The sequence below is a fragment of the Anas acuta genome, chromosome 1 (genome assembly GCF_963932015.1).
Source record: "Anas acuta chromosome 1, bAnaAcu1.1, whole genome shotgun sequence".
Classification (NCBI taxonomy): domain Eukaryota; kingdom Metazoa; phylum Chordata; class Aves; order Anseriformes; family Anatidae; genus Anas; species Anas acuta.
Window position 1 is genome coordinate 141,374,754 of NC_088979.1, and position 27,300 is coordinate 141,402,053.

The 27,300-nt window shown below is 42.0% G+C and overlaps 2 protein-coding genes and 1 long non-coding RNA gene across 19 annotated transcripts in view; 1 reads left to right on the plus strand and 2 right to left on the minus strand.

Annotated features, from left to right (window-relative positions):
- The window catches only part of ERC1 (ELKS/RAB6-interacting/CAST family member 1), a 302,166-nt gene extending 290,966 nt beyond the window's left edge, over window positions 1–11,200 (minus strand). For 11 of the 14 annotated variants that reach the window (XM_068661266.1, XM_068661249.1, XM_068661248.1 and 8 more), the window contains exons 1-2: window positions 10,862–11,017; window positions 996–1,829 (exon numbers count right to left, since the gene is read on the minus strand). In XM_068661266.1, the coding sequence (XP_068517367.1) occupies window positions 996–1,664 (669 nt within the window). In that variant the 5' untranslated portion in view covers window positions 1,665–1,829; window positions 10,862–11,017. Of the gene's footprint in view, window positions 1–995; window positions 1,830–10,215; window positions 10,400–10,861; window positions 11,018–11,065 lie in introns of those variants that run through there. The other 3 variants (XM_068661239.1, XM_068661247.1, XM_068661244.1) reach the window with 3 other exon arrangements.
- RAD52 (RAD52 homolog, DNA repair protein) lies at window positions 11,147–26,611 on the plus strand. 3 transcript variants are annotated; one of them, XM_068661443.1, is made up of 14 exons: window positions 11,147–11,285; window positions 13,099–13,226; window positions 14,809–14,861; window positions 16,458–16,543; window positions 17,826–17,927; window positions 18,463–18,556; window positions 19,896–19,963; window positions 20,243–20,361; window positions 20,450–20,525; window positions 23,476–23,672; window positions 23,877–24,019; window positions 24,643–24,723; window positions 25,262–25,507; window positions 25,796–26,611. In XM_068661443.1, the coding sequence occupies exons 4-14, from the start codon at window positions 16,460–16,462 to the stop codon at window positions 25,852–25,854; spliced, it is 1,269 nt and encodes a 422-aa protein (XP_068517544.1). In that variant the 5' UTR covers window positions 11,147–11,285; window positions 13,099–13,226; window positions 14,809–14,861; window positions 16,458–16,459; the 3' UTR covers window positions 25,855–26,611. The 3 variants fall into 3 exon arrangements, with proteins under 3 accessions (XP_068517544.1, XP_068517534.1, XP_068517554.1); XM_068661433.1 differs by lacking the exon at window positions 14,809–14,861; XM_068661453.1 differs by lacking the exon at window positions 14,809–14,861 and having other exon boundaries at window positions 23,883–24,019.
- On the minus strand, window positions 17,060–24,347 carry LOC137844841 (uncharacterized). Of its 2 annotated transcripts, none has more exons than XR_011090024.1 (5): window positions 23,923–24,347; window positions 22,447–22,565; window positions 21,387–21,521; window positions 19,697–19,817; window positions 17,060–17,910 (listed from the first exon to the last, which is right to left on the minus strand). It is a non-coding gene; the product is annotated as an uncharacterized lncRNA (long non-coding RNA). The 2 variants fall into 2 exon arrangements; XR_011090025.1 differs by having other exon boundaries at window positions 21,387–21,564.
- Window positions 26,612–27,300: the final 689 nt, after the last annotated feature.

Here is a 27,300-nt window from a genome sequence, read left to right on the forward strand (position 1 = left end):
TTATAGAGGCCATTTCATTAAACCTTCTTGGATACTTTAAAAGCTTTAAAAAAGGGAAAGTAATTTTTCCATGGTGAGGACTGACATGCATTTCAGGGAAACTTTCAGAACTGGACAGTGGGCCTGTTTTCCATGAGGGTGGTGAGGTTTCTTACTGTTTGGCCACAAACAACTAAACAGGAGTATACCAGTAGCTACTTCAGTATTAAGCAAGCAAAAAGGTCTAGATGAGAAAACCGAAAAAACTTACTGTAAGTAGAGCCGACTACAAAGAGACCTCAATTTTAACCAATATCTCAGGTTTATTTTAATCTAGAGATGCTTGTAAGACAGACAAGACAAAAGATGCCCAAGATTCTCTGTTCTTCTGCCTATTCTCTAACTAGCCAGACCGCTACAAAAAAGAAAATGTGGAGTTCTTTATGAGTTGCATAACAAGATATGCACTGCTTATGACAAAAGATGAACAGGTATTAAACAGTATTACTTAAATGTAGCCAAGAACGCAGTTTACGTATTTGTGAAAGCTGTGGGACTGTAGGTTTTAACTAGAGATCTAAATTAAGACCAGTGTCATGTGAAGTTTGTTTTACTGGCAAGATGTCAACATTCAGCACCATTCCACTGTATTTGGGGTCAGCAGTTAGTACATTCTGCCTCTCAGAGAATGCTTCATGAGGTAAGCACTACAGAAATGATTATGAGCAGGTTAAATTACTTCCAAAGGGAAAGTGAGTGGTTAGCATCAATCCCAGAAAAGAAGATGATAAACAAAGAAAAAAAACACAAGAAGCAGAAACCAGCACTGAAGAGGAAGCTTACAAGTCTGACAAGAAACATTTAAAAAGAGGCTTGCAAGTTGAAAACATTTTAATCATACCAATTGCCTGGGAGAAGCACCAAAATAATTTAGCTGTCTGTGTGACACGCAAGCTTATTAAACTCATTTAAATCATGCTCCTGCACTAACACAGCAGTGACATTAGATAACAAACCTGGTTTTCTTCTTGCAAAACTCTATACTGTTCCTTCCAAATGGTGATTTTTGAAGCTTCATCTTTCCTCAGAGCTCTCTCTTTTTTTAGCTCAGGACTCCAGAAGGTCTTGATGCTGTTCATGGAAGAGCTCAGCTTGCTCTCTTTCACCTCCACATCCTTGCGAAGCAGATCATTTTCCCGTAATACTTCTTTGAGTTGTGTCTGCAGATCCATTATCGTGTTATCCCTGGCCTGGCGCAGCGAGTGAGGCACGGTGGATGCCATACTCACTGGAGGGAGATGGTGCTCCCCAAACGCAATGGTATCGCTGGCAACTCCACTGCTGGCAATGTTAGGGCTGCTACCCATTGCAGTCATCCTAACACCGTAAGGCAGCCGCCCTCCAGATCGGCCCAAAGTCATGGTGCTTTTCGGGGTGTCTGCACCCACATTCTCATGGTCACTTAGATACATAGGGCCAGACGTAGCATAGGCAGCGTTTAAGGACTGGATATTTTCCATAGAAAGGGTTTTCCCACTGCCGCCCCCAGTACTACTCCCAGAACTGCCTCCCGTGCTGTTGGTTCGACGATGGCCCAAGCGTGGTGACCGTGGCAGCCTTGGTGAACGCCCTGGGCTCTGGTTGCTTGGCTCAACCTTGCCAACTGACCGAGCACTTCCATACATGATTACGCTGGTGGTGTGAGGCAGTTAGACAGGCATAAATCAGGAATGAGAGAAGTCCTACGAAGTTCTTCAGTGGTTGTAAGTCAGCTTAAGGCCAATCACAACTTATAAAAGATCCATTTGTCCATCTTTGGAGTCACATGCTCACGATGTTCAGGACCATATCTGTGCCAAGAAAAAGAACACATTAAAGATCCAGTTTATCAGAAAATATTTCATCCCATGTTAGAATAAGAGCATATTCTACCACCATTGTATTCCTTCAGCATCCTTTTAATTCCCACCAGCAATAAAAGCGATCTTTTATTTCAACCCTAACAGTTGAATTCAAAAAGGAATTTCTATTCTTGTTTTTCCGTTGTCATGTTATAAAGGTAAAGAGAATGAAAACCTCATCAGTTTTCAAGCCATAATTTTGTTGATCATGATCTGAACTCTACAAATGTTGAGTAACTTCTTTTTTCCCTGCAATTTCTAACTCACCCTTTCCTTTACCTGTTACTTTTCTGAGTAAAAGAGACTTAACCAAAATTTAAACCTCATTCAGTTGTATTTTTTCTTTCAAGCACTGCTAGCTCCTATAGGACAGTTTCTAAATCCAGTGTGTACCTACACTGGAAGATGGTTCCAATCTCCTATTTGTTCTCTAAACAAGACTTAAATCTTTGTTCGGGTTAAATAAATATTTTAATCGAAATATACTTCTCATTTATCAGCTCAGATTAATTTTATTAAATGCTATCATTCCAACAGCAGGGACCTCTCCAAAAATAGAACATTATGACAACACCATGCTGCAGTTCCCCCTCCCTGTTATTTTAAATGTGGATATACAGCAAAATTCCTTATTTTATGCATATTTTGCCATTTTGTAAGTGTGCTAGCAAGTACCTCTTTGGTACAGGCACTGGGCAGACACCACAGATAGTCAAGATCTATCACAAGGGCAAGAAACAGGGATGAAATCTATTCTCTTGACTGAGCTACAGCACTGTAGGACTATTCCCACCACTATCTAGTTCTCACTTTTTTCTTTTTTTTTTAATTTATTTGTTCAGTAAAAACTATTTCAAGCTCAACTAAAATCAAAAATAAAACAAGACTGAAAGATTTCTGGTCTGATCTCTCCCAGTTTGATGAAAGATGACCTAGTGGTGTCCAAAGTCACCACATATATTGTAACATATCTCCTTTCACGCTGGCTTTCATCCAGCCTCACCTTCTGCTAGGAAGTTTGGTTTGCCAGATATTAGGAACCAATCAATATTTGCAGCTCCTATTGCTGAGGGCATGTTTGTGAGTTGGGCAAGCAGATAAAGTATTACAGTTAAGAGAAGAGTGCACTTACAAAAAAAAAATGTAGAACTTGGGGAGTGTGAGGGGAAGGTAGAGGAGAGTTGAAAACAGATTAAAAAAATATTTGAAAAGTACTGGATGAGGGTAGAAAACAAGGGGGGAGGTAGAAGTCTGATGAAGGAAAGACACATGATTCGTGCTCTCACAAAAGAGTCACTACAGGAACACAATGCAAGAAACTGTTTAAACATGGAGTTTTAAATCACAAAACAACATCTGAGTAGAACAGCTCCATTTACACGCTATTTAATGGAAAATACAACAGCATGAGTAATTTCACAAAGCTTACTGTGTAGCTGCTACTGTGCTTCATGAGCAGTGCTCAAGAAGTTCAAGTGCTCATTCTGTCTTTTTTTATAAATGACAACCATAGCTACCCTGCTCAGTCTACCAACAACATCGCTATGGAGCATTTTAAACACACAAGTAAAGTAAAAAAGGCCATGGAAAGGTACCTGGTGGCATTCATAATTAAAGTTAGCTCCCAGAATATCACCTACAGGTTTGTTTTTTAAAAGCAAGTTACAGATAGGAAGTTTCTCATACTTCAGCCAGGTATCCTTATGCAAAGCAGTACAGAAATACAAACTAAGAAACAGTGCCGACTTTGTTGCACTGGAGTCACTTCAATAATCAAGACACTGTGCCCCAGATCTGGAAAGAAAACACTTTTTCCAAATAGAAAAGCTAGTTCAGACTAATCTCAGCGTTTGAGACATCAAAATGCTAAAAATGCTGCCACAGCACCCACTGAGCACTCAAAACAAGTTAGATATTTCTTTGGCACTACAGAAATTACCTTCATCTGAGAGCTTGTCTTTATGAGGATTCTCACAAAAATTAATCCATAGTATTTAATTTCCTAGAAACTCGCCACCGTAAATCACTGTGAATGCTCATTCACTTCAACAGCTTTAAATGTTTCAGCCCGAACCAAAAATGTTTTATTTCATGAGTTTCAGCTAAAGCACTTTCTCCTCCAGAAACATGAAGTTTAGATGTTGCTACCAGTACATTATTGAGGCATGCAGAAGCATCACCTACCAAGTGCTTAACAACACACAAGAAGCATGCAAAAGATTTTAGATTATTTCTAATCAGCTAATCACCCCCAAAAAGGGAAAAGGGGAAAAAAAAAATAATGAAGAGTTTCAACTCATGGAATTACTCTTTGGTTTAGGTAATATTCTGTCAAACTATTAATAGCTTTTGAATGAATGAAAGCGACTAGTGTCCTTGGCAGGAAAGTCACTTCCCACGCAGCTGAGCGGAGCTGGTCGCACACAAGGCGCGGTTCCGCGGTGATGTTCCGACACAGCAGGCAGCAGATTAATCCTCTTCCAGCGCAGCTGAAAACACCAGTTCTACACCAGCTCATCTCCTACCCCTTTTTCACAGGCAGGCATCCTCTCTATTAGTCCAAAAATAATAAAAATAAATTAAGGAATTCAATCTATGAATAGCAACTGCTAGAATTTGCTACTGAATTAAAAACATCATCAGAAGTACAGGCAGGACTCGGAGTGGGCACATGTGGCACTCAGGAAAAGACACCAATTCCATACATTCCATGGCACTCGCTTTTCTAAACAATCAAACAAACAAACAAAAAAAGGTCTGTGGAAACAAGAAAACCTAACCCATCACTACTTCTCTCAGAATAAGAACTTTCACTATATAATTTTTAGACTTGAAAATTGTGACTATTCCAAATACTAACTAAATGCACCTTTCCAATCACGCAACCAGTTCCAGTATTTTCACTAACACAGAAACTTGCCGTGGTTCAAGGAGAAAAAAAAAATCACATTACAAGATAAATCATCTCAATTCCTCTTTTTTGATTTATTTTTTTTCCTAGTAGCATTCATCACTGATTATTTCATTTTACTGCTGAATCCAGAAGCAGAAGTAGTTAAGAGAATTCACACTAGCAAGAATATCTTTCATCCTGGAAACAGCAAAGTGAAGGAAATGACAGAAATGCCTCCTCCCGTTTGCAATAGCAATTGATCAGAAAGAAGGAAGTTACAGATCTCTTCCAGTAAGCATGGAAGACTTCAGAAAGCACCATAACCAGAAAATGTAGCTTTTCAATATTCTGACCCACACTAGTATTTTATTAGGAGTCTCAGAAGTAGGGCCTCTTATCTTTCATGAATCCAAGACGCAGCACTTTCTTTTTTCCTCTGTGACTTGAGGTTTACTTGCAGATAGATCACCCGTTAACCTTACAGGGTGGTCAAAACCACAAGGAACACTGTTGAACTGTGACATGAATGCTTTGCAAATTCCCCTGTTGGTTTTAAAAATTTTCAGTCTTTTCTGTCAATACAGGAAGCCTCACCTATGATTACAAAGAAAGATTATAAGCTGAAAGTGTTTAAAAAATAATAATAAAGTGCTGAGGTCAGTGCTAAACCATTTTTCCCCTCAAGGTACAACGCATACTTCCACAGCTACGAAACAAAACTCTTTTGTTCACTCTTCATTAGTGAACAAAAGCTTCCAAAGGGTATCATATCTGCAAGCTAATTAAATATAATCCTAAAAGCCAAAAACACCATACAGGTATCTAAAGATCAGCATAGCAGCTTTGCCAGAACAGAGACATGCAATCAACCTGCTTTAGGTGTTAGTTGTAAATGCCATCTTGTGATCATGAATGAGATGAACACCAAGAACGGTTAAAAAAAAAAAAAAATGTATAGATGTATAGTCTGACAAACATACTACAGTGTAACTCATGGCAACAAAAATGAAATAATTTCATTAACAAAGCCCAGTTACACTCAGTGAAAAGCAACAGAGGATCGAGTCGCCTTCAAAACAGCAAGGCAGCTACTTCTCCAAGAAGTCTATCATTATCCAGAGCCATGCATCAGTACAAGTGGTTAACTATCTACTGCCCCAGAAGCCAGCATGCTGAAAACGCAGCCACACCAATTCTGCATGGCTTCATGGAAATGGATGTGTACGGCAGCTACAAAGTGAGGGAAGGCACGAACAGGTCACCTTGTGAAAAGATCTAGTGGTTTTCAACAAAAGAGCTGTATTCGGGCATTCTAGAAGAGTAAGAATTGCTGGAGGGACCAGATTAGTATCAGGTTCAGGATAAAGAACCCAACAAAATGAGATGCATTTACCAACAATGTCACACTCAGCCCCTATTTCTAGCATCAGATGTGGACCAATGGCTCGGAAAGCAGACATTCCTGGCTGCACCTATCAAAAAACCTCTGTTAATGGTGCTTTGGTTTTGTCAATCTCCAGAGAATCTTTCTTATAAATATATAAAGCCTCTCACACTCCTTCCCAACTCCCAGATCTCCAGGAACAACAGTAATAACACAGTAACTACTTTTAGGTAAGGAAGCAAACCAAATACAGAAAAACATATTGCAGAAGCGTAGGAATATCCCTGCTTACATTCGCTAACACAAAGAGACTTTAAGGATAACCTTTGCTGCCTTCAATAGGTAATGCTTCCTCGGAACTGGTTTGCTGCAGTTTCCATTCAGCACTGCCACAAGCTGATGGACAAAAGCACATACAGAGCTAGCTCTGTAAGAGCATCACTGCCCGATACTCAGGAACCAAGCAGTCCAGCAGTGAATGAGGCAGGAAAACCCATCTTACAGCACAGTGACGCCTCCAGTGTCTCCCATCAGTCACATACTCAGCTTCCAGAAGAATGAACTTGCCTGTTCATTCCCTGTTTGCAGAAGGAGAGCTTTGTACGTCAGTTCTACTACAGCAACAAAGAAGTCAGCCTTTCCAAGGAGCAGCCTGAATCTGACAATGCAGTGAGGCAGACACACTGCACTTCATTAACAACAGTATTCATTTTTCACAATTTATATCCTTACAGTTAATCAAGATATGCAGTAGGACCTGGACTTTCCTGTTACTTTCTGGTGTGCACCACAAATTACAAAAGCCAGGGTATGCACTTTTTATAAAGAATGAAGAGTATTTATCTTACAGTTTGGCTTGTAGTTATTAGGTTTATCTGTCCTCTAGGCTTTAGATTTGCCCTTTTAGATTTGCAAAGAAAGCTTGCCAATTTTCATAGCAAATTAGTGACTACTACACAGGAAAAGGGCAGAAGAAAGTTATCTTGGAAATTGTTTGCAAGCCAGCCAGTGCTGGATACAAGGCACTGAACCCGTGGAATTCAGGGTTGTTTATCCATATCAAAATACTTTTATCCTCACAGCCCTGACTGCAAGAAAGCAAAGGAGATTAACAAAACTAAGACAGAAAGATGACAGAAAAGTTACTGTTCATATTATGATTGATTCTCATTCCTAGATGTGTATGAATAGATGTCAAAGCACCAACATCTGTTTATGTCCAAGCCATTTTAGTGGTGTTTTTTTTTTTTTTGAGTTCACCTACTTGAACATCTGCTGAGTTGACTGAAAGTCATAGTGCCCTTATTCTGCTTCAGTGAACACAAGAAAATGTAAATTGATGTGTTCTCCCTCACAAATGCAGAGAAATCTTCCTAAAAAAAGAATCTCAAAAATCACTGAGAACGTGGCTTTGACATTTTGAAAACCATGTTCTGTAAATGTAGGCATCCGTGAACGCTGACCCTAAGATTCTGAGGAAAATCCCAACAGTTGCGCATTAAAGGTGCGTTTTGTTTCAGAACCTAAACTGCCACTCCTGTTACACATCTTCTGAATTGGGAAGGTTGGCATAAATGGTATGCATGCACTTTAAATCACGGCATAACACAGAAGCATCTTTATTATCTGTCCTTTGTAGATACAGTTCTGTTACCCATTCTCCTCTTCCACGCTTTCAAGGTATTACACCCAGAACACACTGAGCACAAAGCAGAACTATGCGCTGGCTTCCTAGTGCAGTCCTGCCTCCCCAGCATACATTTCCTTTCAGGAGATCTACTTGCTCCGCAAGGAGGACATGACTAGGACAGCAGAACACGCCCTACCCTACAGCAGCTTCTCTGCAAAAGCAATTTCAATTGACATCAGGTTTTGCTGCTTATAATTCCAATTATTATCGGAAGTGATAAAGGCACAAAGGGTACGTTTTCACCATCACAGCTTCACACAAAGCTCACTATTACGACAAAGATGCACGGATTTCAGCTACGGCTTTGTTCACTCCTATTTACATACTGTGTGATACGCCACTCGCTTATAAGCATGTTTTCCTGCAGCTCTGGAGGTCAGCCTCAACCAGCGAGGGAACACAAGGTACTGCTGATATTTCTAAAGGCCTTATCTCATTTTTCAGACTAAGGTGGCTCTGCTCACAACAAACTAAGAGTTAACCTGTCACTCGATTTGCTTGCACAAGCAAATTCTTCCCCCTTGTTAGGGGGTTGTGTGCCAGTAAAAATTTTTCTGTCTTCCACAGAAGAGTGGGGCAGAAAGTTCTTAAGACTATCTGGACGCCACGCTTAAAGGTTTCACAGGTACGGCACAAGTCTTGGACACTGTTCAAGCACCTATTCGCTCCTTCAGTTTTGTCTTTCACTAGCAGCATCAAATTTGTTACAAGGTGACTGGCACATGGTGCAGATATCATCACACACCACGAATCAGCCTCAGTTGCGGGTTCTTGTCTGGGTTTACCAGAGACTGGACCCAACGGTCCCTCCCAGCACTACCTTCTTAACACAGATGTGCATTGACAGGTCCGCAGCCACATCAGGATTTGTGCTGGGCAATGAATTGGAGCTAAGTCCCTAAATTTAAAGCAAGTATGAGACAAAACCAACAAAATTTGGTATGTCTTTTTTTTAAAGACACTAAGATGAGAAGCAACAGAAATCAGAGCGTGCACATAAACTTACTAGTGATGAAACAGCCCTGATTAAAATAATTCTCACTCTTCAAATTACCTAGAAGGTTAAAGACCTGTAGACATGGATTTGCTGTGTATGGCTAAAGAGTTTATAGCCTGATTTTCAAGCATACCATCAATAAAAACCATGTGCATGTAGTATACACAGCTGTTTCTCTTTTTCCCCCAGGTGGCACACAACCAACAGCCAACTTCCCAGTACTGGAATCAGTAAGAAAAAACCGTGGAAGCGATAGAGATGCTTTAAAAACCCAGAAGTACCTAGAAGCACTGCTGAATCTGCACAGACAGCTAGCCTAGGCTCTCCACAGGTAACATCAGCACAAAGCATGCTCCTTCTACAGAATTAGAACCACAGAACAGGACCTTAAAGACCATCTGGTTCCAACCCCCTGCCATGGGCAGGGACACCACCCACTAGATCAGGCCATCCATCCTGGCCTTAAACACCTCCAGGGATGAGGCAGCCACAGCTTCTCTGGGCATCTCTGGATCTCTGTCTTAACATCTCTAGATGTTTCCCTTAGGGAATATCACTTTTCTTAAATCAACACCAGATTTTCTAGGCTGTCTTGGTCTATTGCAGCCCACAGGGTGACACAGTTACTCCAGCTTAAGTTGGCAGATGCCAACTGATAGACGACTCCTCACCTGACTGCTCATACTGCAGGGTGGCCAGCAAGGATCACCAACATTATTAATTCTAGCAACTGGTTTGATTATTTGAACAGCTGCATTCATGCATCCATACAGCTCTGGGCGTACCATGCGCAGATAAAACAAGCTAGACCTGGTGAACCTACCTACAATTTTCAAAAGCCTTATCCAAGGAAGGATAACAGGGAGGGGTGAGGGGAATAACAGAGGGAGAGTATCCCGGGTATTAACCTGATAGCAGAGATGAGACAAAATGTGGACAACATTTCATAAAAGGACAGGCTCAAAAACCTCAATGCTAAGACTTAGTAAAAACATGATGCCTTCACATAGCCCAGGTAACACGAACCCAAAGAGAAAGAAAACTGCTAACTTCCACAGAATGACCTGATTACAGCAAAATTGGCAATGTGGAGAAAGTTCAAATTATATCAAATATCATGACAGATTCAGGTTTTACCCAGCAGATCCGCGATTTTTCTAGTTGAAGCCCTTCTTATGGATAGGATAAGATAGATAGGAACCAACAACTGCATTACCAACTCTGCTCATGCTAGCATGGGCAAGGTGGTGATTTTTCTCATCTAGCCTCGCTTGATACACTGTAAGGGTGCTGACTCATACGTGACCCCAAACTGGGGCACACATCTGAGCTTCTGCAGTTCTCAACCCAAAATACCAAAGCGTGCCTTACAGGGATCTGTCAGGCTGCAGTAACTCAGGAGGAGACATTAGGTTCAGCCACCTACAGCTACGGATGCAGCGCTCGCTGGGAGGGCAGGCGGAGGGTAGAGGTTACCACTTCAGACACCCGCGCTGACCATTTCCTAAGAACCAGCGCCGTGCAGTCCAACCAGACAACTTCTTCTGGCTACGACCTGTTGGGTTTGAGGCAACACATCGCTCACCCCACCTCCCCCACCGTGCCCCACGAGCAGCCCGCCTAAGCCGCAGCGCACCCCGTGCCCTCCCCACCCGCTCGGTGCCGGTGCCCCGGCTCCGTGTGCCCCCGGGGCGCCCCCCGGCCGCTCCCTGACACCTCCCGCGGCCCCCAGCCCCCCCCGGCTCCGCGGGGCTGCGGCTCGGAGCACACCCGGCGGGGCGAGCTGCCCACCCGGGGGGTCCGGCGGCAGCACCGGGCCGGCTGCGGGGACAAAGCCCGGTGCCCGCTGACACCCCTGGGGCCGGACACACGGACACGGACACACGGACCGGGGCAGCGGGCGCTGACAGCGTGCGGGGCCCGGCAGGGGCGAGGCCCCGCTGCCCGCTCCGCTCCCCCTCACACCCCCACCGCCTCCCCCCGGCCCCCGCGGCCGCCCCGCCGCCCCCGGCCCCACCTGAGCGGCGGCTCCGCGGCCCCAAGGCCCCGCCGCAGCCCCGGCACGGCCCTGCCCGGCGGCTGCCCGCGGCCACCGGCTCCCGCAGGCCCCGCCCCGCCCCGCCGCTGGCTCCCCCCAGCGGCCGCTACCGAGCGGCGGCACCGCCACCAGCCTCGCCCCCGCCCTCCCCGTTAGCCCCCGGCTCCCAGCGGGGCCCCTCACCTGCGCGGCGGCTGCCCCGGCCCCGGCACCGGCAGCGGGGGGAGGTGGAGGAGGAGGCGGCGGCGGCGTCGCCCCGGCGCCCCCCGCCCCCTGGCGGCCTCCCCCGGCGCTGCGTCAGCCCCCGCGGGCCGCTTGGCTCCTCCGCCGCGCCGTACCGGCCCCCCCGCCCCTCCCGCCCCTTCCTGCGAGCAGGCGGCGGCGGCGGCCGGGCCCGGCACAGGTACGGGGCGGGAGGGGAGGGGGCGCGCGGGGCGGCCGTTGGAGCGGCCGTTGGAGCCCGCCCCGCCGCGGGGCTCAGCCCCTGTGCAGAGGCTGCCCGCGGGCACCGGCACGCAGCGGGTGCTTCCCCGCTGCTGAGAGGAGCTAAAAAGCCTCTCCTCGTTTTTCTTAAAATATGAATCAGTCTGGCTGCTTTAAGAAAGAAGTATCCCTACATAAATAATGTATTCTTAGGTATTTGGGAAATATTCTTGCCAGATCTTTTCTCCAGAACAAGCGCCTTTCTTTCTGTAGAATCATTTACGTTGAAAAGCCTCCAGGACCATCTGGTCCAACCGCCCCCCTACCACCAATGTCACCCCCTAAACCATGTCCCTAAGCACCACATCCAAGCTTTTATTGAGCACCCCCAGGGACGGTAACTCCACCACCGCCCTGGGCAACCCGTCCCAGTGCCTGACTGCTCTTCCTGAGGAGAAATCTCCTCATGGCCAGCCTGAACCTCCCCTGGTGCAACTTGAGGCCATTCTCTCCAGTCCTATCACTGTTTACCTATGAGAAGAGGCTGACCCCCAGCTCCCCACACCTTCCTTTCAGGTACCTGTAGCAAGCAATGAGGTCTCCCCTGAGCCTCCTCTTCCCCAGACCAAACACCCCCAGTTCCCTCAGCCGCTCCTCACAGGACTTGTGTCTCAGGCCCTTCACCAGCTCCACAGCCCTTCTCCGGACATGCTCCAGGGCCTCCATGTCCTTCTTGTCGTGAGGGGCCCAAAACTGAACACAGCACTTGAGGTGTGGCCTCACCAGAGCCGAGTACAGGGGGATGATCACCTCCCTAGCCCTGCTGGTCACACTGTTTCTGATACAAGCCAGGATGCTGTTGGCCTTCTTGGCCACCCAGGCACACTGCTGGCTCATCCATCTTTACAAACATGAAATGAGTTGTTCAGGAGTGAATTGTTCACGTTTTGTTTCTGTAACTGTGAGGTGTTCAAGTTTCACACCCAGAAAAAAGCTTGTATGCCAAACAAATTGTTTCTCTTTTCCTTAAGTTCTGTCTGTTGTCATAATAAGAGATCGCCTCTTGTAAACCTAGCTCATCATTTGTTATAAGAGATAATTTTCTTTATATTTTCATTAAAAGATTCTTTGGGAGTGAGTGCCAGGTAATTCATTCGATGAAACATCTTCTGTACAAAATTATGTAGTAACACAAATAAAGTGAGAAGTGACATGAGGTACCTATATTCTTAGAAAGCAAATAAATGACAAATTTAGAACATTTTGGAATGGTCTGTGCTGGTATTGATGTATTTTTAGCCAATAAAACTTTGTGGATCCTTTGCAGGCAAAAGTGACAATGGGGCACAATTTTAAAACAGTGAACAGAATCGCGTAGGAGTGAAGTAATTTATACCTAACATAGCTATTAAGAATGCTTAATAGTCATGCATGCCCTAAAACCAGAACACTATGCAGTCTCAAGCACAGCAACACATACATTAAACTAATCCGTTTGTATTGGAAGTGGGTTTGTAATTGCAGGGGAGGTAGGGTCCTATAACTGCTTTCAATTGATGTATTGATGTTCACAAGGCTGTCATAACAGGAAACTCACCATAATGGGGAGATAATTTTCTTATCCTGTGTTCCAGAAATGCAGGAATTTACTGGATAGGCTTCATTTCAGATATTGGATGGTTTTGCGTATTCTTAAAGAGAAACACTCCCTCACAAATTTACCAAGTTTCTATGCTGAAGCTGGATAAAGGTTATAAAAATCTTTATGAATTATTGTGTTGTGGTTTGTGCAGGGAGGGTGTCATCATCCCAGACATTCCAGAAGTAAACCCAGTCCTGTCTGATAAAGCTGAGGGTTAAAGGGATTTGCTTCTGAAGCCGCACACACAAATTCCACTGAATTAACTGGGACTGCTTGAAGGTATGTCAAATCTGAAACGTGCAGAACTGAGGAGAAATTGTTAACATTGTGTTCCTATGCCTTGAAAGCAAATACGTTATAACTACTGCAGACAGTACAAACTTTCTGTGTTAGATGTTTTCATTCTCTTTTTGGAGTGCTTTTACTGTAAAACATAGCCTAGGTCAACAGCAATGAGAGGCATTGATAGGGTATAGGCAAGCATCAGAGGCCAACACCCAGATTTTTCTCAGCAGCTGCTTCATTCACTACCCCCATACAAAGCAATACACTCTTTAGAGTGCTGCTGAAAATTAATATTTCATATCTGGTTTCCCCAAACAGCCTTTTTTTTGATTGAATACCTAATTTGTTGAAATTTTAAGCTTTTGCTATTGATGTTTTTAAAAAGCAATGTTAAACACAATAGTGGTAAAATCTGTTAAGATTCTTTGCCTGTTCTAGCCTACCAAGGCTGTGTTCTGCAGCATTGTGCAACGCCTGTAGTCTTATGTGTGTTTTTCTCAGCAATAAGAAAACTTTCTGAGAATATTAGCAGTTAAAATGAAAACAACTCCCCATAAATAATAAATAATGGTCACAGATGTAATAAATTATAATTCCTAGGTATCTCTAAACCATCCTCTAAATCATCTCCATACAGAGCAAGAATATATGAACTTGAATTTTTAGTATTTAAAGGCAGATTGAAAATATGGCTTTTTAGCACTGGTTAATGCATCAGGAAATCTCCTACCGCTGCCCTGGAGGGTATTTGAGGCTCTTTTGTTCTCTAGTCAATAGCTTATCGTTATTATCTACTTCAATATTTTGATGTTTCATGTGAGTTAAAATATACAGCAAGAAGGGGAGTGAGGAAACAGCATCCTACTGAGGAGTGGAAATCTTGCCTTTCCTGGTTCCGGTGTCAAGGGAGATTTGTAATTCCATTTGCAGAATTAACATTTCTTTCTTCTGAACTCCTGCTCAAATAATTTTGAAATTGAAGTCCTGTCACTTTGAAATGTTCTGAGAATTGCTTGGAGGCTTAGGGCCTTGCTGTGCTGCATTTCACCAGCTTGAAAAAAGAAATCACATTGCTCCAGTAGAATGTTTGGCTTAAACAAGATTCACAGCTGAAGCAAACTGTTGGTACAAGCAAAGCCTGAAACTAAACCAGCATCAGCTGTCTCATTCACACAAGCTGTACAGTAAATCATAACTTGAATACAAACCACTGACATGTTTAAACTGTTTATTGCAAAGACGTATATTGCTAGAATTTTCTAGTGGAATCCGATCCATTAGATTAAAACCATATGATGTGACGCTATTTTTAGTGGAATTCTGTTTCCTCATTCTCATTCAAAATCAACCCCCATACCTTAGTCAGAGTTTTGTTAAAGCTGTATCTCGTTTTAGAATTTAAGCTGACAATGGTGCACACCTGATAAAAACTTAAAGGGTTTAATACTGATTTCAGTTAAAGCAGTATTACTTCAAACTGGCACCCACCTGCTGTGTATATAGATTTGTGGAAAACTGCTAACAGGGCTGTGTAGGCACATGCACACATTTCTTTCATTGTTTTTTTCTCCCACAGGCTTTATACCGATTAGGATCTGATTTAGGCTGCCTAGAGTGAAAAAATATGCAGTATTGTTCAAACTTTGATTTCCTCCACCACTCCCTCACCTCTTTTTTTCTCTCTCTAAATGTCTCCCTGCTATGGATGCAGTGGACTCTGCTTAAAAAGGGGAATAGCCTACTTAAATCACGAGTACATCTCCTGGTAATATGAATTTCTATACGTTCTCTTCCAAAACCAAATATGCTAACCACAAATTGCAGCTAACCTTTGATTGCAACATATTTAACTGTATAAGCTCTGTGCAATTACACAACTATGGGACAGAAGGTAAATAATTGTAGCCAAGCAAAATTAAGGAGAAGTTTAGCTACACCTGGTATAATTATCGGTATTCACACTTGCTGAGGAAACGGCTGCTATCCTTTTTTTCTGAAAACTAAGTTCTTCTAAGTTCTTACTAAAAATTTGGATTCCTTGCTTAGAGATCAGAAAAACGACTTGTTTGAAAAAATGCTGAACGTAAAGTACAGTAGCAAATCATAATATTTATTAGGCTCCTACTGACTGTCGAATATCACTATCTGTAGAGGAATTTAAACTTTATCCAACTGTTTTGATATCCCATCTGTCCTGTGTGTAGATTGACTTGCCTTATATTTGTGTTGTATACAGAAGTCTCATGGACTGATAGACTAAAGCCAGCTGTACTCAGCATTTGTGCAAATACAATCGAGATTGCCTCTGTGGGCTCATACCAAAGTGTTGCTGTATAAGCTCAGCACCACTTCTCCAGCAGCACAGAGGAGTGGAAGCCCAGTTACCAGTGGGCAATTGTTGGATACTGACTTGGAAAAGGGTGCCATCTACTGAGTTATCAGCACAGCTTCTTAAAACGTGTTCTGTACAGCTTCTGTATGATTTTCAACTCTCTGGTTTATGTGATACCACCATAACCCAAGGCAGTTATAGTCAAAACAAACTAAAATGGAGATGAACAAGTCAGGGTATGGACAAGTACAGTTTTAGAAAGTTCTTCCTGCTTTTTATCAAAGTATTGGTGAATACTGAAAGCAATGTAGGAAGACAGTGCTGAAGGATCTGAAAGAGTGAGATGTTTTGGTTTTCCTTACCTAGAATGGTACAATGCATTCACGCTTACCTAAAAGGAAAAAAATATATATATACATATATATGTTACCAGTTTCATATTTAGAATAATGACTCAAAACATTTTGCTGGTGTTGTTCTAGTCTGATCTTATATGAGATCCAGATGCTGTGGAATTTTTACTTATTTATTTTACTAGCAAAAATAATACATTTGTTCTTTAAATAAAATAATCATTTAATTCAATTCAAGCTCACCCTCATTGTTTTTAATGAAGGACCAGAGCAGCACCTCTGCTTCTCGGATGAAGCTAGCTATTTCTGCCTACATAGCATAACATATATAAGAAGAAGAATTTTAATTGTTACAAAACATCACAATTTCTAATTGGTCCTGCAGAAGTTCCATGGAGTGAGAATTATAATATTAATGTCTAATCTATTGCAGTGGACTCAACGCTTGCTGGGCATTGGACTTCAACACCTTTTTGACATGTCTTCTTATGGACTGTTGGTCCTGTTATTTTCAGTGTTTGTATTTTCTTTTATCTTCAGGGATGCCTGAAAGTCAAGGGAAAGACAGCGAAAGCCACATCAGCAGCACTTCCAGCACTAGCAATTCAGTTGCTCACTTTGGACAGGTCAGTTCCTTTGTCCTGAGAGGGAAGTGGAAGTTCTGTGCTTGCACTTCTGGAAATCTGCTGTACATATTTATTTCCTCCTTTTAAAGTTGGATGCTGTGCCATAAAATGGCTCATTTTATTCTCTTGTATTGGAGATGGCTTGGCTCATGTTCACACACATTCTCAGTACTGGTTCAGAAAAGTAAATTGTTTTCATTCACCTACTTAAAATAAATAAATTGGGGAAAAATGTACAATAATCAATTTTCCTTTTTGGCAGTGAATTCCCTTCCCCACGATAGGCATTTATATGTAGTTTCTTAATGTGCATGTACATTCTCCATTTTTCCTTACATCTTCTAGTAACAAGTTCACATTCTAGTACCAGAAAAAGACCAAGTTATTCCCTTAAGTTAAACAGAACCAAAGTTAAATGTGTGAGGTTTGGCAGGCACTAGAACTAAATGGCACATACACACTGTCAAATACTGTTCTACTGAGTGATGAGGCAACCAATATATGAATACACAATACTTATGATACAGGTGGTGAAATCTTTGTTCTGTCCCACAGTGTAGTGTAGCAGCACTAGCTTTATCATGTTTGAATCCTTAAACATGCAATTAGGCCTCTCTAACCTTTGCAGAATGTAAACTGTTTTTCTGCTAACACATGCAGCAAAAGTTCCAACACTCTGGGCTTCCTAATGATACCAGTGATGCTGGAGTTATCCTTCCCTGCACTAGGGGAATATGCTGAACACAACTCAATACATTTCTAGTTTGGTTGCCTGAGCTGCTGTCCTCTTTGCCTTTGATGGAATATGGTGATAGAGTAAGGTTAAACGTTGCTTTGTTGGAGTTTTTAGAGATACTTTTACTATGAAGAATTATATTTTATTTTTGAGAGGTATGTACAAACATATACTTGTATGCTTATGTTAGGCAGCCATGACTAAGACTATGACCACATTAGGATTTTGATAGGACACTAACAGACCTGTCTCATTTAAGTTCTTCTAATGTAAGTGATGCTTATGAAAAATGGAAAAAAATGCTACAGTTTAATAATTAGTGCTTTTATACATGTGACCTCAAGAATAAGGAAAAAAAAACAAACAATATAATGCACAAGTGTATACACACACCCCAACTTGTCAGTTACACCCTGATTCTAAAAATGGATCATACACCTCTTGAAAGGACAGGATTTGGAAAAAATGGAATTAAGAATTGAAATGAGGAGAAGAGGGGGAGCTAATACGGAGGGAATGAGAAATTTTGTCTTTGTTTTCATCAAGTGTCAATATACAGCAAGTGAGTATCAAGCCATCCAGCATGCTCTTCGTCAGAAACTGGGTCCAGAATATATCAGCAGTCGACAAGCTGGAGGAGGACAAAAGGTATGAATAAACTTGCACAGATATTTCAACTCACTTTTTTCTTTTCCAGGAGAACTACTGTAAAAATAATAAATAAAATGTTTTTGAAATTAATTTCCCACTGGTAGTGCAATATGCAGATATTAAAGTAAAATAAGGATAGAACGACCTCTGGCTTTAATTTAGCCGTAGGTCCTTATACACTTTAGGAAAAGACACTTTTTAGTGCTTCATCCTTTAAAAGGGAATATTTGTCTACTTGTGGAACGTTAAGTTTTTTTTCCAGAACTGGAATATATGAATCATTATATGACATTAGATGTATTTTTACTTCTTTAGCACCTGCTACCTCTACTTCCATTAATTCACTTCTATTTTCAGTCATTTCCCCCCACCATAGTTGTTATCAGGAGAAGGTGAACCTAAATCTGTACCATCATTCACATTATCCTAAATTTAGCTGTGGTTCTTCAGTGTAAGATGATCTGTGTAATTTCTTTTTAGAAGAAATCATGTATATATGTGTGCATATATGTATATATGCCTTTCTTTTCAGGTCTGCTACATTGAGGGTCACAAGGTGATCAGTCTGGCTAATGAGATGTTTGGCTTCAATGGCTGGGCTCATTCAGTCACTCAACAGAATGTCGGTAAGTACCTCTTTAGGATTAAAAAATAATTTAAAAATCTGTCTTCTTGTTTCACTATGAACCCCTGAAGAAAAAGTCTTTCAAATAAGGACAATGGTATCTATTGAAGAACATGATCACTTATGTGTTTCTTGGCATGTATTTTAAATGTTAGAACCTGGCAAAAGGCATGTGGAATTTTCAGGTGTCTTAGCAGCAGGTAAGAATGAGAGAAATTTAATTATAAAGTAGGTTTTCTTTTCTGTTTAGCTCTTACACAGGAATATGTCAAATTAATTATTCTAATGGTGCTTATTAGCTATTTTAATCAAGTTTCCTGATCTCTGTGGGAACACCCAGTCAAGAGTTACAACAATTAAACCATTTGTTTTAACACCCAGCAGCCCTGAGCCTACTGTCATTCTCACCTGGAATGTTTACATTCTAAAAAGTATCTCTGAGTTAATATTCCCCTAATCTTTAGCGACTTTCTTTTTTCCCTACCGATTCCTCTTCTATATTTGTAGCAGAAAGCTTTGAAAAAACACTTTCTAGGAAATGATATTCAGATGTTCTTAAAGCTTAAGCTTCCCCTGTCCTGAAAGTTGAAATAGTGGCTGCTAAAGAAGCATTGTCCTTGCAGATCTGTTAGGCTTAGGCCCACATCAAATTGTTGAAGTAGCTCAAGCCAGCTGATTAAATGTACATCTTTGCTTTTCTGCCCCACTCACTGCCACCCCATCCCCACCCCACCGCATGCCACCCCCCAGACTTTCAGGAATATTTCATATTCCTTTCAGGAATATTTCATGTATCTGGCTTTTAGATTCTAGACATAGAACAGGTTATTTCTTAGTTTTTCACCTAGTATGTACCACTTTATTTTTTCCTTTTCAGTCAAGATAAGATTGATATCGTTCAAACTTTTTTTTTCCCCAAATTATCTTATTATAAGTCTTGCCTTAGCAGTTCAGAGACAGAAGATTGTTATACTTGTTTATAAACCCATGTATCAAAAAGTGATTGCACCTCTGTCAGGTTTACAAAACAATTGATCAAGCAGACTAGATGAGTGCAGAAGTTTATATGCATAATACCAGGGTGCAAGTGTTTGGCAGGTCTAGATGCTGATAACCAGAAAACATAGCATAACATACTCACAGCATATATTGAAGTTATTAACTGTAGGCTGAGAATGATATCTTGTAAATCATGCTCCATTTTGTAGAAGACACAGTATCTCGGGCCCATTCAGCGAGTGTGCTGCAGGTTTACAAATATCCTGAAGAAATAAAATAAGATCTACATGTGGATCAGAAGTCTTTTCTATTATTTAGGATGTTACATTTTTTCCCCCCAGATTTTGTTGACCTCAACAATGGCAGGTTCTATGTGGGAGTCTGTGCATTTGTGAAAGTTCAGCTTAAGGTAAGTGGCTTTTTGTTTACTCTGGCTATAGCTGAGCAATTGCTTAAAGCTGGGAAAGAAAGTTGATGCGTCGGTCAGGCTGTGGTTCTCAAAAGTATTGCTCTATACCAGAGAATATAGCGGCACCTAAAACATTGACCTTGCTATAGAACATCCAGCTAAGAGTGAATAATCAGGCTTAGGAAAGCACAACATCTAACGAGAAGTGATAGACGTGCAGAATCTCCCTTATACTTAGCTGTTTGTTGCGTTGTGTTTTTTTTTCTAATCTTACTGCAGGATGGGTCATACCATGAAGATGTAGGTTATGGAGTCAGTGAAGGCCTTAAGTCCAAGGCCTTGTCCTTAGAGAAGGCAAGAAAGGAGGCAGTAACAGATGGACTGAAGAGGGCGCTCAAGTAAGTGAAGATCAGTACTTGTACATTTGCAGAAGGGAATTGAGAATTAACTTGTTTTCAGTGACAATGAACTGTCTTTGTTTCTCAGGTGCTTTGGGAATGCTCTTGGGAACTGCATCCTAGACAAAAACTACCTACAAGCTGTGAATAAGCTTCCTCGTCAGGTGCAGTACATGGTCTTTTACAGCAGGGACTGTTCGATATTGATTGTTCCTGATCATTCACGTTGAAAGGAATTTAATAGCATAAATGCATCTTATTCCTGAATATTTCCTGCTATGACACCCACAGCATTTCTGTGCTAGTTTGATTGCATGAACTCTCTCTTACTGAGTTGTTCCCTAGCATTTTACCAGAGCTACTCCAAAGTTTATTCATTTGCATTAGGCAAGCTTACTGTGGTGAGGAAACAGTATTCTACTCAAGATCTTATTGTGCCATTTGGTGCCATGTTGTTTAAGTCTCTCTTTAGTGCCAGTAATGCATATAGTTACATCTGTGTTCATAACACATTAAATGCTACACTAGCAATCGTTCACTCTTTAAACTAGCTTTTTCTAGGTGTCATCTCCTACACGTGCTGCAGTTCCTAAGCCCATTTAAGCTTTCTCAGTTGCACCAACTCATTTCATCACTCTCATCCAGCCACTTGTGCTTAAATGTTCATCAGCAATGATACCACTGTCATTCATAGATGTATCACAAATGAAATTGAAATCCTTGGGAGAATAATGTCTGTCAAGGTAGCATGTTATTTTGCCCTGTATAAGACAAGAGGCAAAACTGTTCTTTGTTTGTTCTCATTGGCAGTGGTAGCACAATCTAATTTATTACTTACTTGGAATTTTAAAATCGGATTTATATGACATATTGCTGTCATCGCTGGACTTTTTCAGGAATCAAAAAAAGGATGGGAGTTGGCTTCATACAGTGACACAATAGGCAGTTGCTGGAAGAGGTGATAAGAGGTTGTAGGCAGGGCAGAAGAATAGCCAGAGAGTGCATCTATTATCTGCATGACCTACCTTCAAACAGATAAAGCTCCTGTGTGCATTTCTGCAAAATCAGGACAATTTCATTTAGTCCTGAAGTCTCTCAAGGTGACAGCCTGTATGTCAACCAGTGATCAGCAGGAAGAACTGTTTACATTTTAGTGAGTTCTGGCAGAAAATAAGGAGTTTTTTCCACAAGAAAGACTTCATCCTTCAAATAAAGTTACTTAAAATTAAGCAAAATCCATACAGTAGCAATATCAATATGTGCTGATGGTTCTCTTGTCCTTTCACTAATCATTATTCAAACTTCTGCAAAACTCTAATGCACATCACCAGCTAGACAGGAAATATACTCAGCATGGTCGTTGCAAAAAAAGTTTAGTGTGCCTGTGTTTTAGCTCTCAGAGGTCTGTTCATTGTTCTGTTTAGAATAGTTAACAAGTAGTTATTTTGGTAACAGTATTTTTGTACCGTGGTCTCAAGCAAAGTTAGTTTCAAAAGGTGATTTCAACTTTCAATGTAACCTAGTTGGGTCCTTCACAAAAGATCACTGCAAAATACTATCTTTTATGCAAAATATTGCAAAAATGCAAAAAAAAAAAATGCAAAGTACTATGCATTTATGTTACAAAGGAGGAACCTAAACCTTTTGACTGGATCCTAAAAAATTGCGGCTGTTGCCAGTTGCTTCAAAGTTTTACCACAGAAAAGCAAAAGAGGTAACTGTGTTTTGTTCTTGTGATACATTAGCAGCACACAAGTGTCCCTGCAAACGTCCTCTGCTTGGCTTCAAAATGCGTTGGCACACAAAAGTTGCAACTGAATGAGGAAAGCTGGGTACATTAGACTTGGCTGCTGGAGAAAAGAGTAATGTTAGGAAAACACATGTTCTAACTTGCTTTAAATGCCTTAATAGCATATACCACTTAGCAAATGGTGCCTCTTTAATATGAGAATAGTTAGTTTGTACAGCTGATGGGTACATGCCGTTACTTTCCCTGCCATCACTATGGTTCTGAACAGTACAGGTCTTTCTGAACAGTAATAAGCCACGTTACTTCTTGCTTTGCTTTTCAGGCTCCTTACTTACCTTTAGGTTTCAGTTTGCAAGGAAGGAACTGCAGTTACTCTGCCCTCTGAAGTACTAGGTTAAACAGTGAACTTTCCGAGGTAACCAACACCCTGGAGAAATGCCTCTTTTGGAGGTCTCTGGTCCAGAGAGAGAAAAAAAAAATGTGTTGTACATTCTGTCAGTGACAACGGTACTGTAAACCTATTCTTTCAGAGCTATCACAAAGCATGCTTTGGCATAATGTAGCAGCCCATATTAGTAGTAAAGGTGCCCTGGCTGTTAATTAACATTAATCTCGTTAGCTCCTGATGTGTACCAGCTGGGGGCAGTAGGCCCCTAGGCAGTAACCTACCTTGCACGTTGGGGAACAAGCAAGCCTTTTACCACTGCTAATCCATGGAGCTGCATAGGAAAGTTACCTTCATCCTAACGGGATCTACTAAACTCTGCTGGTCAGCCTGGAGCTCTAATATGGCTCTGTCTAGCGAACTTAGGCTGTAGGAACTGGTCCAAATTAAAGATGAAACAGATTTCTGTTTTGCCAGGGTCATTTTCTATTAGTGGCATTGCCACAAATATAAAATCACAGAGACAAACCATTCTATCTTTAATAGAAACAGAGTAGCATACCTTCCTCAGTGACCACATGCTCACAGAACTATGAAAACGTCTGCCGTTGCCCTTTATACACATGTGAAAACAACTGGCAAAAGTAACAGACACCAACAACAGACTTGTGAGACTGAGGAGCTACAGAAGTCTTCCTCTATTCTCAGATGCAGCAAGCACAATATGGGGAGACATGAAATATCTGCCCTGAAGCACTCAACTATTAAACTGACACAAAGTTGCTGGAATTCAGTGATAAACTACATCAGTGATGTATTAAAAATGCATTTGGGTTTCCTATCTTACTGCTCCCACTTAGGGCAAACAGAATAAGATTTCCTAACAGTACCATATAGAAAAAGCCTGTGCATATTTCATTAAGTTGATTACAGAAATTTCTGAATATATTTCCTTTTTTTTTTTTTTTTTCGTTTGTAGATGCCCCCTGAGTTAGATTTGGACAAAGCTAAAAGACAGGACTACGAGCCTGAAATTGAGAAAGCAAGATACAACAGCTGTTTGGAAAGGCAGAACACAGGATGGAGGCAGCATTGCGAGGCAGCATCTACTTGCAAACCTAGTCACACAGAGGCTTCTGTAGTGACAGAAGATCAGAAACAGCCAAACAGTTCCAGGTGAGACCACTGCTATAAATTTATTTCACAAGATACGTTTGAAGTTACTGTCCCCTTTAAAATATGGGGATGGCCCAAAGTGGAAGATGCCATAAAATACCAGTTTAGTGGATTTTGCTTGCTGTTATTTCCTTATACAACTTTCTTCATAAAATATAGTTGCTGGAATCCTATTTTAACTAACTTTGTGCTTACTTGGGGGAGGAGCAGAAATTCAGATTCCTTAGCTATTGAGTGCGATGCCACTTACCAGCGGAAATTGCGCCAAAAGCAGCTACAGCAACAGTTCCGGGAACAGATGGAGAAGAGATGTCAGGTTACAGAAGTCACTCCTAGCAGCAAACAGGGTAAGATGTGGCATTAAAAACTGACAGTTTTAATGATAGCTACTGGCAGGCATGCATTATTCTTAACGCAGGAGCCTGACCAGTTTCTTTTGCTTCTGTACTGTACTATCACACACCTTTGAGACCAAAGGAAAGAGGATCATCGTACTCGTTTCCCCAAATTCTCAAAGTGGCAGGAATGTCATCTCCAAAACTGCATAATTAAAACTGTAACTCTACAACCACTCTAAAGCTTCACGTAGCACAGCCAATGACACCTGTACCATTAACATGCTGCATCACAGCTGAGGCTGCAGCACTTCATTGAGGCTGGCAAACAGACCTTGCATTAACCACTAATATGTTGGTCCTCACTCATGGGGAAGTTTGGACAGCTGTGTTGTAAGCAGGAACTTGGGGGCAGGGTAAAATAGGCTAAAAAACAGCTTATAGTAATGCAGTTGCTTTCACCAGTCATCATCAGCATCTCACCATTCCACATACTGCTTCCAAAATGTAAGCAGCTGTGGGAAAAGGGGGTACCTGGTGGAACTGGTGATGATCATTTCAGATTATGCTCTGTTAGGGAGGAACAAGAGTTCTTCTGCATTTCTAACTTTAATCTTTGTGTTATCTCTGTCCAGCAACAGCCCATCCTCCTGGAAAACAGGACTCTCCAGCAGCAATACAACAGGAACTAGCAATAGAAGAAGATTTCTTTGCAGGTCAGCCAAAAATAATTAATAACAGCATGTTAAATCATTAACATTTATATTAACGCTTCAAAGTAGCATAAAGGTAAAAGTTGTGAAGAGGTTGGAGTAATAGAAGTGTGAGTCTGATCCTGAGAGCTTAGCAGTAATAACCTAGCTTGAATAGCAGGAAAACGATATTAAAAGGTATGAAAGATGAGATGCCCATCGCTACAAGGGGCTTCACAGCATGCCTTTCAGTAGAGCATGGTTATACATGTTTGGTAAACCCTTTTCTTCAAGCAGTGCTGCACAGAAACAGAGTATCTGCAGGGGCTGGGAGGAAAGTGTCTTTGCTTAACATAACTGGCTGTTTGAGTTGCATAACGCAGCATGTGGACATTGCTTAAGTTCAGAGCACAGGGGGTAGTACTGTTCTCTGGTAGTGCACTGACATTTCACTTTTATAGTGGCCACCATGCATTACAGGAGAGTGGGCTGGTCCTGCAGTTGTTGTTCCTGTAGTACCACGCTGTTATCTGTGGTTTCATCATCTTTTCATTCATTCTAGATGATCCTGAACTTTGGGACATTTCCTTGGAGACCAATGATCTGAACAAGATAATGGGTCACAAAATGGCAGGCCCATTAGCGGGACAGCAGACACCAAAAACACCCTGTGGACGTCATCAAATGATTACTCGTAACAGGACCCCTCAGGGAATGAATTACCACAAACCTTCTGCGAGACCTGCACAACTGCAGCCATCTGCTGCTTGCATGAGCAACAGCCACGGTGCCGACCAGCACACACCAGGTATGTGCTGTAATAAAATGTCTGTGTTCTTTCTGTCTTACAAACAGCTCCTGACTTTGAAAGCATTGCTAGATTGCTTTGAACGCACTCGTTGGATTATTAATCTGGAGAGGGAGAGACACCCCTCTTTTTTTGGACCTGGCTGTGGACTGCTGTGATAGTGGGCTAGGACAACTGTTTTTTCCATCCAACTGTCCTCTGAAGGGAGAGAATGAATCGATGAGTACTTACAGAAGCAGAGAAAAGCTTTAAGAAACTTCAATTTCTCACTGTCTCCCTGTTTCACAGAGCCCAGCCCTCACAGAAGAAGTCAAAGCTTGAAGAAAAGGAGGCTAGAACCTACATAGGACACCTGATCGTATCGTTACCTACATACCAGGTTACATCAGAAGACTGCAGCTGGCTGTTCAAAGTATGTGAGGAAGACTATTAATACATTGTCTTGTGTGTTACAATGAAGCAACACAAAAGAGGCTAATACAACCAGCAAGAACTTCACCTGCTTTTGGGTTGTTACATGTATCAGATTTTTTCTCTGAACAAGTAATCATTTGTGCCTCTGCAGTATCGACTTGTGGCTCTAGTACAAGCTGGAGTTACAAGTAATTTGCCTGAAACTGTACCACAAGTAATCCTTAAAATGAGTTGCCATGCATCATTTCTCTCTTCCTCAGCGTTGCATTTCATCATAGGGAAATGTTTTGTCAATAAAATGAGGGGGTGGGTTACAGTCACACGAAAGCATACACGCCGTGTTCCCCTGGTCTGTGTGGCTGTTTGCAGCTGTGGCAGTGCCTGCCTCCTGTGGAGCCCAGCTGTTTGCCCTGGGACTGCACAGGTGGGTCAGAAGCATTGCCCTGACACAGCTCTGCCTCAGATTCTTCCTCAGCCAGACCCAATTCCTGTCCAGCAGCAGCAGCTCAGCACCTTTGTTCACCTGTGCCAGGGCAGCAGCGTGCTGGGATTGCTGCTGAGGAGTGCACAAAGCATCTCAGGTTGCTCCTTTGGACTCTGTAAAATGAATTGGGAGCTGCAGTTTTTTTAAATAAGCTCATAGTCATATTTTTAACACAAAAATAAACATGAAATTTGGAGAAAAAACAACTCTTTGCTCTTCGTGCCTCATTCAAACAATGACAACTCCTGTCCTGTTTAACATACTCAAAGAAGCTAATGTGCTCTGACCAGATGTGAGCAGGAAGGTAGAGACATCACTGTGCACAGCATTTGCTTCAACAGGGGGCGAAGGTTCCAGTGGGTTTTAAACAGAGCAAAGCAGCAGATATTCCTTCAAATAAGGTAAAAGAAAAAAATTCTAGGCAGTGTTTCAGAACTACTCCCATGCCCAGCGTGAGAAGCCCCGCTCTGGAGGGAGCAGTTCTGCTGAGCAGGAACCTGGCAGCACCACGGCAGTGTTCAAGTTGGCACCTGTGCTGGCTGCACGCTCCCTGGCAGGTGGAAGTTTGAGCTCCCCACGTGCTGAAGCTGGTTCTGCATTACCCGAGGCCCGGAGGATGGATGATGATGATGCAGCATGGCTGGAAGCTCGAGCTGCACCAGGAAAATTTACAAACGTTGATTAATCCAACCCCAAAATTGATGTCAGACTTGAAACAGGCCCTCGTTCCGGGGCTTTGCCATTCCTGGGTTATCTGGACGCGCCTCTTAAAGCAATCTGTTACATCTGAGGCAGTAAGCATTTATTCCTGTTCCTCCTACTTCATCTTTGCCACTTTTCCTTGTTCCTTAAGCATACTACTATCCACGTAATTCCCAAACAGGACAAAGAACAA